Source organism: Pterocles gutturalis, unplaced genomic scaffold, assembly GCF_000699245.1.
Source record: "Pterocles gutturalis isolate BGI_N339 unplaced genomic scaffold, ASM69924v1 scaffold36194, whole genome shotgun sequence".
Classification (NCBI taxonomy): Eukaryota; Metazoa; Chordata; class Aves; order Pterocliformes; family Pteroclidae; genus Pterocles; species Pterocles gutturalis.
The window spans coordinates 4,930-25,948 of NW_010131879.1; the positions used below are offsets into that span (position 1 = coordinate 4,930).

General features: G+C 35.1%; 1 protein-coding gene across 1 annotated transcript; it reads left to right on the forward strand.

Moving 5' to 3' along the window:
• Positions 1–1,135: 1,135 nt before the first annotated feature.
• LOC104467104 (armadillo repeat-containing protein 3-like) lies at positions 1,136–16,847 on the forward strand (the record flags this gene model as incomplete). Its single annotated transcript, XM_010080741.1, has 7 exons — positions 1,136–1,183; positions 9,692–9,809; positions 11,901–12,026; positions 13,776–13,844; positions 14,163–14,338; positions 15,667–15,861; positions 16,664–16,847. Coding segments are annotated over exons 1-7 (916 nt in total), but the record flags the coding sequence as incomplete, so codon positions are not given.
• Positions 16,848–21,019: the final 4,172 nt, after the last annotated feature.

Below are 21,019 nucleotides of genomic sequence, written 5' to 3' on the forward strand. Positions count from 1 at the left end.
TTTCACTACTGCTATATCACAGTATATTTGAGAGGCCAGTAGAGGAATAATAATTGAAAAAATTCAGAGGATTCAAGAAGAGCTCCAAATTTTTGTTGAACACAATGAGCAATAGCCTTTAGTTTTGTAACCAGCCAGGCTACAGCTCATATTACACTAGAAAATAATCTCATAAACCACAGGGAGGCTGTCAGGTTAGTCCTGGCTGAGGGTGAATGTGTGGTTTCCCTTTGAGAAATAACTGAGGAGTTACTAAGGGGTCCTAACAGTGCGCATTTCACTTTCACAGTGTTAAAATAAACCTAAGTTTGGCATAACTTGGGTTATGTTCTGTGCATAGCTAGTGGGTTATGTTGCTCTTTACTTTTGCCTGTAGCTTAACTGGAAGGTTCTGCTGAAGTTTGGCAAGCCACATGAAATTGAGTCCACATGAGGTATTACATCCATATGCTTCAGAAGCTACTATTAGATGCAGCTGAGAAGGTCTTCCTGGTTCATGTGCACATGTGCTAATAGAAAAAAAAAAAAGCAGAAGACAGAAGCTGGACTTGGTGTAAACTTTTTAAAATCAGTGAAATTTGTACTGTGCAGAAGTTTCATAATACCTGCAGAACTGATTTTTGTCTTCTGTGAAATATGAACTGAGAATTCTAACTGAATTTGAATCACACTTTCAAAGTAGAACTTATTTGTACATTCTGCAGTTGTATAGAATGTTTGCCAACATAGAATATATAGACAAACGTGGGAAGATACCCTAATAGGACCTTCAAGTTCATATGTGATTTATAGATGCAAATAAATCTAAGTTACAGAAATGCATGTCTTCTGTATTTGTACCACATTGCAACTTGAGCTTGTGGTGTCTTGGATCTTTCTTTTTAGTTACATATTTTGTTGACAGATGTATTTTACCAACTGTGTTCAAGTGTTAGAAAGTTTGTTTTGTTTGTAAGCTACAACTTTTTTGCATAGAAATTACTATGTCAAAGAAATCTTGAAACTGATTAGGTGAGTCAAATGAATGAGAAAGTCTGGCTTACAGCGTTTCCTAAATCACTGGTAAACGGTTTCCTAAATCACAGAAGGGAGTTTGTTTGTCTGCTTTTATTTTTTTTTAAATTTTGTTTTTAGAATGGGTAAAAAAGTAAAGAAGGAAGTTGAGCCTCCACCCAAGGATGTGGTAAGTTTATAAACTGCTATGTGCTATAAAATAAACATTACACAATTATAGGCCCAGCTCTACCATCCTTACATGGTTCCCTACTCTCTTAGCTTACTCACATTATTCTAAAAATGTCTTTTAAAGATGACTCAGTTTATGCTTTTCTTGGACAGTATACAAACCAGAGTGACTGGGCATGTGTAGTTCTTTGTGGAGATTGTTGTCTTTGGCAGGCTTTCCAAATAGTTATGTATGAAACAATCCAGGCTTCTTTTTATTTGAAGAACAGTATTGGCTTTCCATTTGTAAAAATCAAAGAAGAAAGGAGAAGAGCGACCTGAAATCTGCCTGTCTTTTCAACTGTGGAGACATTCATTTTCTTTGAGGATGAAAGAGTTAAGAGCCTAGATGGGTCTACAGAGTTTTTTACTGAATGCAAAATTTTACAGATATTTTGAATGACAGTACTATGTATTCTGGATCTCTGTATAAAGATATACAGTTTTTAGCAGCAGTTCAAGTTTTTCTGGTATCATTGGAAGTGCCACAGTGAGAAGCGCAAGAGCTGAAGCCAAATACACAATAACAGTGGTAATGTGACTTTTTTTAAAAGGTCGAGATTAAGGGTCTGACACTAGCACACTTTTCAAGAGCTTCTATAAATTCACAAGATACGAAGAGACCCCTAAAAAGATAGAGGTTCGAACTATAGGTATTTTTAAAGATTAGTTGGTTTATTCAGAAAGATGTAGAGGAAATAAAACAGAAACATTGAAAAAAGTATAATATAAATTCTGTCCCAGATAATAACTAAGTTAATGGAAGTCAGGACCTCACTGAGTCCCAGAAAGGAGCATGAAACCAAATGCAAAGTCCAGTACACTTCTAAAAAAACTAATGGGTTTGTCTGTAAAGAGTGATGGTACTGCAAGAGCTTTTTCAAGGTCATAGAAAAGTTGATCCCCAAAAACTACGTCACAATTTCAATATTAAATAAGCATAAATAGTTTTGACTAAGACAGTAATATATAATAGTCATGATGTCACTGAGGCATAGCCATTGATATAAAGTTTTGCCCACCTGTTCTGTGGAAGGATGAATATTACAAACGTAATTCATAACATCCAAACAATAATGAACCCTTATGAGTGGAGACTTGACATAAAACTTCAACATGAGAGGATAAATTGATCTAAAACCATTTGTGCATGGAATAACCTAGAAAACCAGGAGGAGACACAAAGGAGGTGAATGTGAATAGGACAAATTAAGACAGGTCTGAAGAATTAAAACTAAGCATCTTTGCAGCCTAAGGAAAAAAAAATTGAAAGCATGACAGTAGATTTAAGACATACAGATGAGCTAAAACCCTCCAAAGTAATAAAAGTTGACTTTTTCAGTAATATCTAGAAAATTGGGAGAAGCAACTCCACAATTTCTAGATCAAAAAAACACCATTAGAGTGTCTGGAGAAAGGTATGGTACAGCTTACTAACTACTACAATAAACTGTGAATAGTGTTAGATATTCACTAGCTGAAGAAAATTAAGCTTAGGGAAAAGGTCAGTAAAACTAGTAAAAGGCAAAGAATTGGAATGAGTGAAGTGCAGATGGCATCTGCTGGTTTTGGCTTAGTTTTTACCCTTATTGTACTTCAGGCTAGGATAACTGTTCTAGCATCAGGAGAAAGAAACCTGAAAGTTGCATAGCAAAACAGTATTAAACATAAAAATATGTCACCGATTAGTTGTTACTATCAACCAAGAAAATCTTCTAGCTGTGAGAATATTGTTAATAGTGATCATGTAAAATCTAATCTCAAAACTTTACATTTCACCTGGGTATTTCGGATGGCAGGAAATGAGATGCAGACAAAATAAAAGATGTATTAGCTATTATCTTCTGATTGATAATCTGCTTATGAAAATGTCAAGTCCAAGGAAAGAAGCCTTGAGATAATGTGGACAGCCTTATGAAAGAGGGCCTTTGTGCATGTGGAGTGCTCTGAGAATATATGGTACTGCAGATGACCACTAATTTTTTTTTAGATTTCTAGGAACAGGTGGGAAACACATCTCTCAGCCTAGTCACTGCTTATATGTTTCAGAAAGTATTCCTGGGGACTCTGTTTTCCCTGCCTTTCATAATTTGTCTTTTACTATTATCTGTTCTCAGAATGGGGCTTCTCCAGGAAAAATATTGCTTTGAGCCTCTATCTTTATATGGATGACTTTAGACAGTAATTCAGGAAGATAAAATATGCTAGCTTTGACATAGATTGGTAGGAACTTTTCATATGCTATCTCCATTAAGTTTGGAGAACAATATTACTGTTTGATCATCAGCTAGGGCATAAACATTAAAATGGAAACCTAAGATTACCACTAGAGAAAATACTGAGGCATCATCACTGAAAGAAAGCTATATACCTGAGTATTTTTGAAAATGGCTTAATTCACAACACTGGTGTTAAAAAGGTGGACTATATGAAGTGGTAGTGTCAACGCCTGAGTTTCAGTCTCCACAGAAATACCTTCTTTTGATCAATTAAGGCTGAAATATTAATTTGACTTGACTTTAGTAAGGCTTTCAACGTTGTCTGTCATAACATCCTCATAGACAAAGTGATGAAGTACAGACAAGAGAAACAGACAGTGTAAATGTATTGAAAACTACCCAAACTGCCAGACTTAAAGGGTTGTGATCATGAGGTCCAACAAGAGGTCAGGAATTAGTGCCCCAAGGTTTGATCCTAGGTCTGGTACTGTTAAACTTCATTAGTGACTTAAATGATGAGACAGAGTATGTCCTCAGAACATTTGCAGAAGATACAAAATTGAGAGGAGTGATTGACAGACCAGATGGTTGTGCAGCCATTCAGAGGGACCTCAACAAACTAGTGAAATGGGAAAATGGGGATTTTGTTAAGTTCAGTAAAGGAAAATGCCAAGTCCTACACCTGGAGGAGGAATAATTGGTACAGATTGGGTGTTGACCAGCTAGAAAGCAGCTTTACCAGAAAGGACCTGGTGATTCTGGTGGACATGCACCAGCAATGTGCACTTGGGGCAAAGAAAGCTAACAAAATAGTGGGGTGCATTAAACATAGTGTTGCCAGCAACTTGAAGGAGGGGACTATTGTCTTCCATTTCATGTTGGTGAGTGAGACCGCAGTTGGAGTGCTGTGTCCAGTTCTGGGTTCCCCAGTACAAGAGAGACATGGACTTACTGGAGCAAGTCTGTCAAAGGCTTGGAGCTTTTGTTGTATGAGGAGAGAGTGAGAGTTGGGAAGCTCAGTGTGTGAGAGAAGGCTTGGAGGGGTCTTGTAAGTGTGTGTAAATACCTGATAGGAGGGAGCAAAGAAGTCAGGCCAGACTCTTCTCAGTGGTGCCCAGTGAAAGGATGAGAGACAATGGGCACAAACTGAAACCCAGAAGGTTCCATTTAAACATAAGAAAAAACTTAAACCCAGGAGGTTCCATTTAAACATAAGAAAAAAGATCCTCTTTTACTGTAAGAATGATGGAACATGGCACAGGTTGCCCAGAGAGGTTATGGAATCTCTATCTTTGTAGATATTCAAAATCAGACTATGCACTGGCCCTGAGCTCTAGCTGACCCTGCTCTGAACAGGGCAGTTGGACCAGATCATCTCCAGAGGTTCCTTCTGAAATCAACTGTTTGTGATTCAGTGTAATATCTTGGTTTTATATTGTTAGCATAGGAGATGAGACAGTGACAGAACTGAAACAATTAGTGTGACGAGGTATATATTGACTCTGTTTTTCTAGGTAAAGAAATAGGGCTTAAGAATATCAGAGATATCAGTAATGCTTCTAAGGAGTCTGCACAAGGTGCAAGGATAAAGCAGACCTGTAGTGAGTTAATTCAGATGTAAAGGATTAAAAAAAAAAAAAATGACAGCAGGATTAAACAATAGAATGATAGATAAATATGTCCTTCAAAAGGCAGGATTTGCATCTAAATGGGAAAAAAAGCCCCTTGCACTCACAAATGAGAAGTAAAAGCATGATGTCACAATACAGCAAAATATTTTGGGAGAAAACTAGCAAGAATACAAAAACTAGCAATAAAGCTTTTCCAAATCGATGAGAAGCAGGAAGCTTCTTAGAGGGACGCTATTAGGTGATTAAAGGAATAAAAGAAGAGCAAAATGACTATTTGTGTCAAAAGACAAAGCTATGTAGGAAATCACTAAAACAAATGTCAAGAAATTGCCCAAATACATAGTATTTGCCCAGGTCTTGTTCTAATTGAAAAATAATTAAAATCTGAAATTGTGGTACTCTTACGTATGGTATTTAATGTGTACCTTTGGTACTAGAGGAGTGGAGGGTAGAAAATTTCATTTTCAAAAAGAAATACAATAATAATTACAGAAAGTTTGTCTTCCATGCTGTGTTAATTGGTAGAAATAGTTACAAAAAAAAAAAAAAGATACACAGATAAATATGATAGTAATGGAGGAGAATCGCTACTGCTTGTGCAGTGGAAAGTCCAATCTCTGAAACCTATTTGAATTCTCCGGAAGAGTCAGTGAGCGAGTGGATAGTGGTGATCTGGTTGATACAGTTATTTCACTTTTTCAAAATTTTTTAGATGAGGCTCTTCACTCACATAAACGCTAACAGGTAAAAAGAAATTCCTCTCCTGGCAATAATGTCTGATTATAAAATAGCAAAGGTGAGAAAACAAATTACTCTTCAGGTTTCATAACAGAGAGAGGTTGCTAGTGGAATGCAGTGGGGTTTTATTCTGCAACCTGTGTCATCCACTCTATCAGAATTAATGTGGATACTTACATGAACATGGCAGCTGGTTACTAAGTAGGCAAATGTGAATAAATACATTTCAAATTCTAGAAATAAAAGGCAAAACACAGTATCACTAGCAAGTACATTATATATACACATGTTGGATGCTGTTAACAGTTCTGAGGTTTCCATCTCAGAAAAGGTACAGTTGAACTATAGAAAGGTATTAAGAAAGTTAACAAGAACAGACAGAGTGGCTTCTGCATTAGGAAAGATCAAATGGTTTTAAGCTGAAATAGGGTAGATTTAGATTAGTAGTTAGGAATACATTTTTTACTGTGAGGGTGGTGAGGTACTGGAACAGGTTGCCCAGAGAAGTTGTGGATGCCCCATCCCTGGAGGTGTTCAAGGCCAGGCTGGATGAGGCTTTGAGCAACCTGGGCTAGTGGAGGGTGTCCCTGCCCATGGCAGGGGGTTGGAACTCAATGATCTTTAAGGTCCCTTCCAACCCAAACCATTCTATGATTCTATGATCCCCAAAAGGAAATGCCTGTGAAAAGGAATATCATAGAAACTTCCAAAATTATTAATAAACAGGGAAGGCAAATGGATCTAATTTATTTTACTGTTTCTTATGGTCAATGAACTATGAAGGACAAATAAAATTATTGGGTAGTAGTTTTAAAACAAAGAAAAGGCACTATAAGGCTGTTAAACTGGGATATTTGTGTCTCAGAATATTGAGTGGCTAAAATACAGATGGCTTTGAAAAATTATTTACCAAATTAAGTGGTGGAAAATTTTTCTTGAGCTTTTTTGAACACAGAGATAAAATCGCTAGCTCACGAGTTCTCTAGGTTGCAGAGTGCTAGATTCTGTGAGGGAATATAAGCAAAGCTGAGTAGTCTGCTTGCCCGCACCTTTACCAGCCTTTGTAAGAGACAGGATGCTGGCCTACATGGGTCTTTGGTCTGACTAATATATTTTGTATTACCTTCAATTTCAACTAAGTTAAGCTGATGGAAGCCAAAAAAACCCCAAAACTCTGCAGTTTCTAATGGCTTTGAAGTCAAATGTACACAAAAGTCACGATCAAAGACATATAGGAGTTTTTGAATTATAACTTTTTCATTTAACTTGCCTTTTTCTTAATACAAACTGAATGTTGGAAATGTTGTTGCTTATGAGTTAAATTTCTGTGTTTAATTCAAAGTTGTTTGTAACTTCAAGCATATTGTTCTAGCACATAATCTGTGCTGTACGTGCCATTAAGGAAAGAGTCTGTAATGATGCAGGAAGATTTAGGAGCAAGCTTTGAATAAAAAAATAATAATAATTAAAAAAACTCTCTAGCTAGGCTGGCATTCTGATAAGCAAAAGTCATATCCAGTTCTATGATAGTTTTGAAGAATGGTGTTACTTCCCGGCAACTGACCTGTTGAGGCCTCTGACTTCTTAAACATACGTTGATTTCGGTTTCTCTTCTTACAGTGTTTTCAGCACGAAACTGCTTCTAATAGGAAAAAGCCTATTGAAAATTTCAGACAGTAGTAGTGAATCTAATGCCTATACAAATGGGTACAGATTAGAACAATTTCACTTTGCTCATCTGCCAGCCTGTCATTAAATTCTAGGAATTATCATTGCATTGTGGTTTATACGATTACTTCAGAACATGAAAGGAAATGAAAGTAGAGCAACATAATAGCGTCTTTGGTGTTTGATCAATGTAAATAAATAAGTGAGATTTAAAACTCTTATTTCATTTCTTATTAAACTTCATCTGAGATCAATCTTTGTTATTTATTTTTCTCTGGAGGACTAACAGCCTTTACTAAAAATTATAGTTTTATCCTATTACCAGGATTTTGGCCAGACTCAGGAGTTATGTCTGTGCTTAAACGATAGCACTCACCTGGAGGATCATGTTCTGTCCGTGCAAGGACACAAATGTGTAGAGGTAGAGCAGTATGAAGGTGGCTAAAGAGACTTCCAGTCATCTCTTAATTCTCCTATATGCCTCTCATATGGGTAGAATGAATGAATGTTGCTGTGATAAACTGAATTTTTTGCATCCTTGCAATCCAAAAAGAAAATTGCCATAAAGTACTCCATCATTCTAGGCCCATCATTAAGATGTAACTTGGACCACTGTGCCACTATTTGGTTTAATTCTTATGGCTGAGTCATTATTAAGCAAAATGACTTATAGTACAGTAAGCTGATTATATTTTCTTTAAAAAGGAGCTCTGTTCCGTGACTTGTCCCATGCCTCCAGCTTGTCACAGCAGGCATGAAGATGGACAGTGTCTTCAGGTTTTGAGACCTCTTTGAAGCTAGGGAGACCAGTTAAGCACATTAGCCAGGCAACCTCTTAACTGTTTGTGAAACTTGGACCTTGATCTTGCAGACTGTTAAAATGTGTGATACGCCTCGTGCAAGATGATGATATTACTTAGCTTTTAAAACCTACCAAAAATATGAATTTAGAAGTTTGAGTACTAGTATTATGTTTTGCCTTATTTTTGAAAAGACAGAGGAGGGAGAAGAAAGAAAGCCTCCATTTTCTTTCTAGCACATTCATATTTTTAAAAAAAAATTTTTTAATATTTACTCCAAATAATTTCCTTGCTTGACAACTGACTTGTATGTGTCTTCATGCCCATCTTGTTCAGCAGCATGTGCCTCTGATATAGCTATTAAAGGATTTTAAAATGAAGTAAAACAAGTAATGGACATTTTTGAAAATATACTGTATAAATAATATGGTATATGCCATATTACTAAGAATATTTTAAATAATTTTTATTGCCATATTAAATTATTAATCTGTTGTATTTTAAAGATAAATACACTGATATTGCAAGACTGCGTGACTCCAGTATCTAGTAGTTTCTGTATGTAACAAAGATACTTTATAGGCCTAAAGTGTGACAGCTTTTCCATATTAAAAATTATTTTAAATCCAAATAAACTTTAAACTTTTTAATGGGTATAATTTTCAGAAATTCTTCTGTCTTGCTGAAGAACGAAAGACTTTTTTAGAAGATGCCCTTGCTCAAGTGGTGTTAGTCTATTAAGAGGGTGAAAACTGCCAGATTTGTTGGAAGATTTCTTTCTGTATGAGAGATGCCATAAATGGAAATGAACACTTTGTATCATTTCTAGCTGAATGAGCAGAGATTCTATCATGGAAATACTTGAGCTAGTTCAAGATCATAGTATAGGAGCTAGTGAATTGAGTTGATGAAGGCATAGGAAGGGTCCTTTTATTTTTTTAAAGCAACCACAAAGTGTTAGTGCTGCAGAGTAACTAAATTCTCTTCCTCATACAACACCTAGGTTCATAGGCTGTGGGCACAGCTGCTCGAAAGAAACTTCTTCTCATGTTTGGTTCCAAAGCTGCAGGATGCTCTTACATGTGTAACAGAATTACATAGTTTGTTTGCCTTCAAGACTTCCTAGAGAGGTACAGGGAAGTGTCAAGGTTTTACCAAAATCTTAATACAGGATGAAATCTTGATTGTATTTGGAAGTCAATTATTCTTTCTTATTTTTCAACAATGTCTTAAATTGTTTTTAACAACTTGAATTTCTCCAAGAAAATAGCAACTGAAGTTAATATTTCTAATTCAGTGTAGATCTCAAACTAGATTTTTTTATTATTATTAAATGTGGGAGTCTACTGTAGCACACAAGAAGGCTCAGTATAAACCAAACTTTTATTTCTTTTTTTTGTTTTGTTTGTAGTTTGATCCGTTATGTATTGAAAGCAAAACAGCAGCAACAGTTGTGCTAATGCTTAGTTCTCCTGAAGAGGAAGTTTTGGCCAAAGCATGTGATGCTCTGTATAAATTTGCATCAAAAGGTTAGTGTTTTTGCAATGAGCTTTCCTTTGCATTGCTTAGATTTTTATAGTAGTTCACAATTTTTTCGTTTCCTAGCACTGAAATCTTCATTTCATTTCAAAGGTCTCTGTTAAGGTTTTAAGGGTTTTCTGACATATCTATCAAACCTCTATTTGCAGTTATAAAGAAGTCCTGTGGCTTGCATGAAGGAAATTTTTATAATTTTGCTTTAGAATTTTATATTCTCTGTTTAATAGAGCTTGGTTTAAATATAACCTATATCTGTTTTGTTATGACCAACAGACCTGCATCTGGGAAAGAATTATCTTTTTAATGTTACATTTTGAAACTTCTGTACCAGTGTAATTATTTCAAGATTCAGTTTTCAATGAAAATTACTTTTTAGCCTGTTTCTGTTATTTTTGCATATAGCTCTTGTGTCAGCACTTCTGTGAAAGATGATTTATTGGAACCTGCCCAGCCTCCTTTATCAAGCTTATTTCAGTATGTGTTGGGAATCTAACAAGTCTCCAAGTTTCCAAATCTTCCAAAGGTCCTTCCTGTATTATCTATAGCTAAGCGTCATGTTCTGGGTACCCAGAAAACAACTGTGTAACGAAGGCTCAAAAGTATGGAGCACATAATTTCCTAAGTTGCCTCCTACTCATTCCATGCCAGCCACTCAAATTGGTAGCATTCTTCATATAATCTGTTTAAATATTAATTCCCATTTAATTTGTTTTCTTAAAAAAATATGGGTTTACGCACTGTTTGTTGTACTGATGGCAGTTATCAACACTGCTGAAGTTGTGAGAGAAGAGCTGAAGGCTTTGACAGTTGATTAGGGATCACTGGGTTCTGAAAGATGTTTAGGTTAAGCTTAATATGGCAAGGTTGGCTGAGGGCATGCAACCAAATTTTGAATATGTGAAGAGAGAATTTGGACTGTTGGGAGACAGCTATGAACCACACACTGTAACCTCTTGTTGGCTCCTTCCCTGCTGTCCGCAGTAAAATATGGCACACTGCAAAAGGACAGATATTTAATTTTTCTGTTTCTACTGAACGAATAATCCTTTAAATTGTTAATGTAGATATTCCTGAAATCTTCAAGGAGACTAGACTAACTTTGCAGTGTGGCACAAGAGAAAGTGTTGCTTTCACTTTGCAGTTAATTCTTTTATTGAATGTTGCTAGTAAATTAAGTCACAACCCTCAATAAAAAATTGTTGTTTTATTTTAATTGTGTTTTGGACTGAGTATGAGCATAGTTATCGAGTTTCTTCTCATATTGCTCACTTGTACACAGAAAGGACAGGCATGGTTCATTAGAAAATTATTTATAAAGCTGCTGTGGGAACTGAGAATAGGGGTAGGTTTTGGACTTTGTTTCTTAGAGATCATCGAGTTCCACACACCGTCCCCCCCCCCGCCATGGGCCAGGACACCTCCCACTAGACCAGGTTGCTTCAAAACTTCATCCAGCCTTGCCTTGAACACTCCATCATCTTTCTGACAGCCACGGACGTTTCTTAGGACTATGTTGACCTACCAATCTGACCTGTGCTATAAAAGCAACTAAAATAATATTTCATTTTTATATATTTAAAAATTAGGCTGTAATCATACAAAATGCTTTTGTTCTTTGCATGGCCAGGACCTATTCAGCTACAAAGTGCTCCATTGTCAGGTGGTAAAAATCTCAGGTGGAATTTAATGACCCAAAACCTGGTAGCTGCTTCTGTAATTTTGAGGAAAATAAAATTGAGAGGCAAGAAGAGAGGAAAATGAGGTTCTTAGTATTATCTTTCACCTAGAAAGAGGCGGTTTGTACTGCCACTGCAGTCTCCAACAAATGAGTTAGGTGTCCAATAGACAGAAGCATCTTTTGCTTTGCAAATGTGAATTAATCCTAGATCCTATTTATCCTTGATATTATTTGACACATGTCTATTTGGGGTATAGATTAGACGATCTCACAAGGTCCTGTCCAGGCCTTTGTTCTTTGATTCTACAGTCCAGTAAAAGATTGGTAGCTGGTTTACTTTGTTATATTAGAACTCTGAGCTTGTTGCATTTTTTATAGAACTTTTAACTTAATTACTCTTCAGGTGATGAAAACAAAGTGACACTTCTTGGTCTTGGAGCAGTGGAACGTCTTTATAAACTCATCTCACATGATGATCCAATTGTACGCAGAAATGCCGTCATGGTACTTGGCATCCTGGCTTCTAATGGTAAGAGTCTCCACATTGAGAATATTTTTCAATGTGTATGAGTGTGGTCATCAAAGCCATAGGTGGCGCATGAGAAAAAATTCTGTATTAACAGCCTAGAATAAAGGAACAAATTCAGCTAGAGTGAACTCCACTGATTTTGAAAAAAATTACAAAAGAAGTTAATTTTCCTCCAACCCTTATTTTTGTTTTGGTGGGACCAAATTGAAACAGTTTGATACTGGAATTATGTCTCCTGGGGAAAGCCTGACTACATAAGATGCCCACCAATGTGGACATGACACATTCTTTTACAGAAGTTGGGAGAGAAGGATGAAGTAGTATTTATCATCTATGGAAAATGCTATGGTTAAATATCAGTTGCTACTTGAGGTATTAATGTAACTGCAGTGATAAGGGAGAAAATGTGTTAAATTTACGGTAACTAACTCAAATATTGATGGCAGAAAAATCCCTGAAGTATCAGCCATAGGCATGCATATTTACCCAGCGTCTTTGGCCGGCCAGTGCTGCTGTAAATGTTTTGTTATCTGTATCTGAGCTAGTGAAATTCGAGTAGTCTGGAATATCTCTCAGAGACATTGCATTCACAGCAAGGTAGTGTATCTGTTGTAGCCATACCACTATTCAATTATTTAACCACAGTATATGCAGATTTTTGGGTACCTTTTTATAAGGTGAGAATGGATGTATTACATCTGTGCTGGGTGGCTGAGTGCCAAATGATCAAGCTGCAGTGAGTGGCAGGTAGACATACCTGAAGATGAAAGAATTAAATGACATGAGGTTGAGTTTCAGTGGCTTGTTGTTTTTACATTGCTTTATAAACCTACTTCTAATTAATTAATTAGGTCTTATTTTGTTAGATGTTCTACCCAATTGTCTTCCATGGTGGTATCCTAACCACTATGTAAGTCTTTTCATCAACTGCTACCTGCTTTTCATGTTGCATTCAACCTTATGCTCTTCACCTTACTTTAAATTCGGCTCTAGCGTATAGTTACTCCCTTCAGACATTGGCTTCAAACACTGCTGCACAAACATGGATTTGAATGGCTGAAGAACTTGCATTTATATTCACATCTTAATTGTTTTTTTCTTTAAAAGTAAATTGAACTCATACCTTTTTTCTTACATTTCAGCACTCTGAAGTGTTGATAGTAACAACACAGCCCTGTAAGATCACATGAATGTTTTCTGGTTGTTCTATCCAGTGGTTGTGGTTTTGCTGGTTTGCCATTGACAACAACAAAAATGCATTCTGAAAGTCTTTAGTGTGATTTTAATAAGACCTATATAATCCATGTTTTCAATTTGCAGTGTGGGCTGTGTTAGCATAAAATTAGAAAGTGATGGCTTGAAAATCAAGTAACAGAAGGATTGCTTTTAGTTTGATTTTAACCACAAATAATTCTAACTATTGGGGTATGACTTCTTTGACAACTAAAACTGTGCAATACTTAATCAGAACCTTCTAGATACAAGTATTTTGAATAAAGTTTCATTAAAGTATTGAGGAACTTTGTATGTATCAAATGTCAAAGAATATCATCTGGTACTTGAAAATCTCTGTGTTTTCCAGGCCCATTATGATCTTAGTATAACTTCAGTTGTGTGTCATTCCCAGTCAGATCTTTTTGTCACTCAGGGAGTAACTATAAGTGCATTTCCCTTGGAGCAGAATGTGTTTCTTTACTCAGCCAAGATTGCCAAACAGAAGGCTTCATATTTGTATTTATTTCATTGTAGATGATGTCAAGAAATTACTGAGGGACCTGGATGTCACAAATTCACTTATATCACAGCTGGCGCCAGAAGGTAGCTTGCAGTATTCATTCCTTGTGCAAAAATACACTCAGAAATAATTTATTATTGCCATTTGATTGGACAATTTAATAAAATCTTCCTTGTAACTTATGATTTGTCATACTACATGTTAAATAGGATATTGCTTTTATAGGAGTAGCTCTGTTACTCACTGAGTAGTGTTTTATGTTGTACAGATGGAGGAACATGTTTATGGAGATGTCAGGTATGATTAACAGCTATTGTTTATTACTTTTAAACCACTGGATTAGTGAACATATACTGTGCTGAATATAACTTGATCAAAATGTTTCTTTTTTTTCCCCATAGAAGATATAGTTATCCATGAATTTGCTACACTCTGTCTAGCATACATGGCTGTTGAATATACTACTAAAATACAAATATTTGAGCAAGGTGGATTAGAACCACTTATCAGACTGCTAGGTAGCCCTGATCCTGATGTTCAGAAGAATTCAGTTGAATGTATCTACCTCCTCGTGCAGGTAAAGTTGTTGTTGTTGTTCTAAATTAAAGAGGCAGATAAGCTCTCTCCCCCCTACCCCTGCCATCCTCTGTGGGGTTAATAATTTTAACATATTGGTTCCTTTGCTTCCCAGTGTTCTTCAAGGTATTTGAAAACATTACACCTAAATCCTTTATTGTTATATTAGCTATGAATATTGCTGATTTGACTCTAATTCTTTTGAACTTAATGCAATTATCCATGCTATACAGCAATGTAAGTCAGATCAGAATCAGATTCAGATTTTTTTAATTAAATATGAGTTTGTTTTCTTCGTTGGAAAATGTTAATCTCAGTAATGAGAGTTACAACTTCTCTATCCAAAATATTGGAATAATCATGTAAATTAAAGAGCTAGGAATTGCATTGTGCTTTGTTTTGGCCAGCAAGTCCATAGTCACAATTTTGAACATCTTTTTAATGACAGGTTAATGCTGTCAAGAGCTACTTTCCATACCAGGAGGAATAGATTTGTTACTGGCTACTTTCACACTCAGCACTAATGTCATCCATGTGCTGCTTAGCAAAAGAATGGTGCATTTGTATGGCAGTTCTCTTCCATGGCTTAAGCGAATCAATTCAATAATGAATTCAGTTTATAACTCTATCTCTTTTGGGGCATCAGAGCATGTCTATTCAGAATCACATTTTACTCTTTCTCCTTTTTTACTATCTCGCTGTCTTTGTTGCAGGGTATATCTGGATAACTGCACCTGGTGCTTGCTTATATTGATAAGGATAATTGCATTCTGCACATGTGCAATGAGCTATTTAAAAGCAAATTGTAATTTATTTATTTTTTTCTATTTTAATATAATCTACTACTGTCTTTTTATTAAGCTGCATATACACTGTTTAAAGTTGAAATTTTAAATTGTCATTTTATAATTGCTAAAACAAAAGAAGATATAAGCAGGCAACCACAGCAGAGTGTGAAAACTATTTTCCCCCCACTGAGGTAAATAAAATGATGAAACTAAATTAAAAAAATTTTCTCAAAGAAACATGTATGTTGAGACAAACATGGCAAAATCAAGAGTAAATAAGCTTCCTTAGACAGGACTAGATTTTGTAGTGTGTACTTCAGTCATGCAAAAAAAATTGTAATTTAAAGTTGGTGGGGCTTTGATTATATTCAGTTTGATTCTTAGCTGAAAAGAAAGAAATCTTCAGAACTGGAAGTTCTGGAATACTGACTTTTTTGTATGTTTGAAATCAGATTTTTTTATATCCTTTCTGTAAAGTCAGGAATTGATGTAATGTTATATTCTGTATCACTAACATTCTTTGTTGAATATTTTACTGCAGGATTTTCAAAGCCGTGCTGCAGTTTGTGCACTGAATGTAATTCCACCCTTGCTGGAACTACTGAAATCTGAATACCCAGTTATTCAGTTGTTAGCCCTTAAAACCTTGGAAATAATTAGCAAAGATAGAGAAACCAGGATAATACTGGGAGAAAATGAAGGATTAGATTGTCTTCTGAAGATACTGGAAACCAATGTACAGTTTACTTGCCTTAAAAGTTTTTTGTTCTTGCTGATAATGTTTGTATGACTAATGAGAAATATCATTCATGTTATGGAAGAGTGATGAAAGAAGAAAGAGCTCCCTACTTGGAGCTAACTATGGTAGAAATAGAATAAGCTAGGATATGTAGCTTACTAAGAAAGGAAGCAAAGGGATTCACCAGAATGTTTAGATTTGTTTTATTACTTTTTGCTATTAGTAACATGTTTTGCATTTACTGTCCATTTCTCTAACTGTTGCAAATATCAGCAACATTCACCATATAGTTTTTTATACAATGTTTTCTCAAAATTTTTGATTATACACTGAACTCTGGTGCTGGTTCCAAGTTTGAACACTGATCTTTTTTTCTGAATTTACTTTTTTATCGATGGCCTTAAATATAATTTCCTTCTTTGGAAATCTCATTGTTTATGTTATTATGAGACTTCTTTTAGTGCTTCTTGAGTTCAGATGTCACCATGGGAAGAAAAATGCATAGAGAAATTAGTGAAGTTTTCGAAATTTTAAGATGACAGGTCCTTTCTGAATACCTACCTAACCACTTTGATGTAAATGAGAAACTTTTGGGGTTTTTACTGTTTTTGATAAATTTTGTTGCAACCTAAGGCACATCAAAGAAATTATACAAAAAGTATTACTATGAAAAAAATTAATTTGTAGTATGAATAAACTGTCCAAAAGAAAGTTATAATAATTATCCTACAAAGTTGAAAACCAAAGATATTTTAACCCTGATTTGAAGGGTATTTATTTGGGGTCTTTTCCTTATTAGGAATTCAGTGATCTACATGTGGAAGCTCTTGCTGTGTTGGGAAATTGTCTCGAAGATGTGCATACTCTGCACCTGATTCAGCAGACAGGGGGCCTTAAAAAGCTCCTTTCGCTTGTAGAAATCTCTACTGTTCCCGATATTCAGAAGAATGCAGCAAAGGCAATTACTAAAGCGGCTTATGACTGTATGTGACTTTTTAAAAATCCATGGACATTAATTTGTTTATGAAGTATATTTTCATCAGGAATGAGGACGTCTTATCTGTTTGAGGGCAGTACTTGTGCTGAGGAAAACACTGGCAAGAATGAAGTACAGTGATGAATCTTGCCAATCAGAGCAGCAATTGGATGATAGGCTATGATTTTGCCTTAATTTATTTTAAAATGTAATATATTTTTGTAAAATGCTATCCTCAAAAGGAAAACTGAGCTCTGAAACTATGATCTTTATCTTTTATTTAGTGATGCCAAGTAACTTAAGCCACCTCTGCTGGCACTGTTTCTCATTGCTATCAGTTAAGACTTAATTGCAAGCTTACTTCCTTCTGCATATAACTGCTCATCTAAATGTCAAGCAATTTAAAATACAAATTCCTTTAACAGAGACATGAAAAAAAGCCTTTCAAATGGCTTGCAGGTTGATATTCCCAGTGGAGTTAAATAGTTTCATTGTCGTCTTTTTATAATTATTCATCCTATATTTCTTTTTTTGTACACTTTAATTCACCAAGGAATTCTGAATTAGGCAGAACATGCTCATCATTTTTGCCCACCACGATGCTCTTTAAATAAATCTACATTTTAAATTCCTTCCATACATTGGCTCCTGAATTGCAATGTATACCTAGTAGTGCTGTGTAACAAAATACAATGTAAGAAATAATATGCTTCTCTCTATAGAAGATTTTAATTTTGTCAAGGGATTTTGATGACAGTAACTATGACAATAGAGCTTAAATATTTTATTCGTGTTTCTATCATCTTGTGGTTGAATCATGGCTTTAATTTATGTGTATTTTACAAATATGTTATCTAATTTAATATGTGGCTAAAATAATCTCTTCTTTCTACAGTATTTCAGACCTCCTTTCTTCTCTCCTCATCCTATCTTTCCAATTCTTTTCTCACCTTCCTTAGTTTGATGTCCTGAATATTTGTAATTATTTGGATTGCAAATGATACATGAAAAGAGTGGAATCTACCTTTCCTAGTATTCTATGGGTTTCTGTATGCTTTTATCCTTATCTGTTGAAAGCTTTGCAAGTCACTGAAAATTATTTTCATTAATGTTTAGGTATCAAAGATAGAAAGAGACCTTCTTTTGCCAGTATTTTCTTTGTGTATTCTCCTGTATTGTTATTTTATTATGCTACTTAGGACTGTCAGTATCATTTTTATAGTCCTGTGACAGACTTGTAAGTAGTATGCTAAGCAGATTTATATTTGCTCCTACTACTTTCTACTGCATCTTACTCCTTTTTCATATTTATTTTCAAATAAGCATAGCCTTCTTTTCCTCTTTCACACCTTTTTGAGTTTTTGTGGCCCAGCATTTTAGCAGCTGTTAGTAGAAGCATGTCTGAACACATTATTAAAGCATGGTGGCAAGAACTAAACATAATATATTACAGTACTGCCTATGATCTTATATCATGGGATGTTACAGTCATTGAAGATGCATCTTCTTGTCATACTTCTTTACAAATGGAGTCAACGTGATTTCGTTATAAAGGTTTGGTCTCTTCTTCAGCCTGTGACAGTTGGTGTGGATGCGGCAAGCTGGGAAAATAGATCAAAAGAAGATTTTAAATATTTGCTTCCAAGCTGTAGAATTTTGGTGACAACAAGTTAGACCAAGGGGAGCATGTTGTACTAGTGCAGTGGAAAACACAGTCCAGTAAACTTGCTGCTCAACATTGAATTTATTTCAGATACATAGAGCTACTGGTCTACAGTCAGCCTTCCAGTGGAAAGAAAAGTGGCATTGGGGCCATTATAAGAAATAGTCCAAATGAAAAAAGAAAACAGATATATTTGCAGTTCTTGTTTGTTCTTTTTGGATTCTGGTTGTAAATATACTAAACAGCCTGTCCAAACTGCACCACTAATGTATACTATACTAATACTTGCCTTGATGTAAATCCAATATAATACAACACAACTCTAAGTTCTTTTATGACTTTTTCATTAAGTTTGCAGTAGCTTTACAGCTCACATTCTTCAGGTTTGATAATTGTGGTTGCAATTAACCAACATTTCTCGCATACTTGAGAAAAAAATACTGCTTTTCATTGAAATGAAAAACTTACTTCTGCTATGATAGAATATGTATCTATCTGGTTTTTTTTTAGTCCTGGCAGCTGAGTATACAGCTGTGTCTGGTTTTGAAATTATTATTGTTGAGAGATGAAATTTAGTTTTGTTTTTTTCCTGATAGATGTGATCATAGCAAACTGTTTTGGTTTATGTCCCTTTCAGTCCTTTGAAAATGGACTCCTGTAACTTTTTGTTGTTGTTGTTAGAACAAGAGATGTATCTCTTACGAGCTATTCTCAATATCAGAATAAATTACATGCCACAAACACTATATTCAATTTTAAACAGCATCTTTAGGATGCTGCTCTAAACAGTAAATTAAATTTGATTGTATTTCTATACATGACCATTATCCTTTTGTCCTGAAAATTTGCTTTGTTCTGTAACATAATTTTGAATTTAATGTATTAATTAATCAAGGTTTTATTTTGTACGCTCAGAATTATAGTGATGAGTTTTACTGTGATTCCCTTCTTGACCAGCAAATAATGCAGTCATTTCACAATGCAAAATATAATTTAATGCTATAAATTATTAAATATCTGTGAGTGGATTATCTGAACTGTTGATTAAGGGGGGCCTGACTTTCCCCTGACAATGCCAGACACACCAGCAGCAACAACATGCTATGGAGTGTATGTGGGGAAAGGGATGGTCATGCTTACTTGAGTCTGGCCTCACTGACAAACTTCTGGTTTGAAGCTCTCCCTGTTCTTTCATGTATCTAAATGCAAATCCTTTCAAAAGGGAGCATACTAAACATGCTCTGTAGCCTGAGTAACATATGCATTTTCGTAATACAGGTTTTTATTTATTTGGATTATCTCAAGATCAACGAGAGGCCATTATACTATTTAACATTTTTTCATTTGAAATTGGTATAAATAATTCCATAAGGTGATGACAGTGAGCTGAATAACTCTTAGTAGAGTAGACCTCTGATCCTTATTTTGGGGTAAGGAGGGGAAATAGGAAAATATATTGAAAAACAAAGGTTGGCTCATTATGGGGTCAATGCATTAAAAACTGGACAGAAGTGTTAGTGCTCCAGAATCTTTTAGCTGGGTGTGCCTGAGTATTTTACTTCATGTTAAATCAATATATTCAAATTACTCAGGGGTCAAGAAATTCATCACTGTAAACATGGTGTTGGCACTGACATAAGAAGTGCTTAAGTACTAAGGAAGCTTTTCAATTGTACATTATTTTCTACAGTGAAGGAAACAAAGGAAACAACTAGTACAAACAGGAGGAGGATCAAGAAATATTCATCCTTTAAATAGGATTGGCAGCTGGATCTTAAAATACTAATAATTTTCTTCTCTCTGTCTAGCTAGCTGAATATAGGTGCATAGTGTTTACTGTAAATCCAAATATAAAATCTGTTTTTCCACACTATTGAAAAATTCTTTATTCTGTTTAAAATATTTTAAATCACTGTTTTCACTTATTCAGATAAATTATAAACTTTTTAGTCATAAGACAACAGTAGCTGGATCTTAAAATACTAATAATTTTCTTCTCTCTGTCTAGCTAGCTGAATATAGGTGCATAGTGTTTACTGTAAATCCAAATATAAAATCTGTTTTTCCACACTATTGAAAAATTCTTTATTCTGTTTAAAATATTTTAAATCACTGTTTTCACTTATTCAGATAAATTATAAACTTTTTAGTCATAAGACAACAGTCCAAATAAGGGAGTGAGCCCTTAAAGCATTAGTAAGCAGTGGTGAAATTTCAAAATGTGTTGCAGTCACTTCTCAGTTCCTGAATTTCTCTGATATGTTTGAAGTTATTCCTGCATAGTAAGGTTTTCAAGCATGTAATTAATCTGCTTTAAATTATGCATATGGTTAAATGTTTATTGATCCTCATAACTGTAGAGCTTCTATGGTGTCCAGTGCCTTTCTGGTTGAGAAAGTTTCATCAGGCCTTTTTCTAACAAACGCTTGCACTTCTGGTCTCATCTGTTTTGGGATGAGTGAGTTTGTTAGTATAATTGTCAAGTGTCTGTAGATAGAATCATAGAATCATAGAAT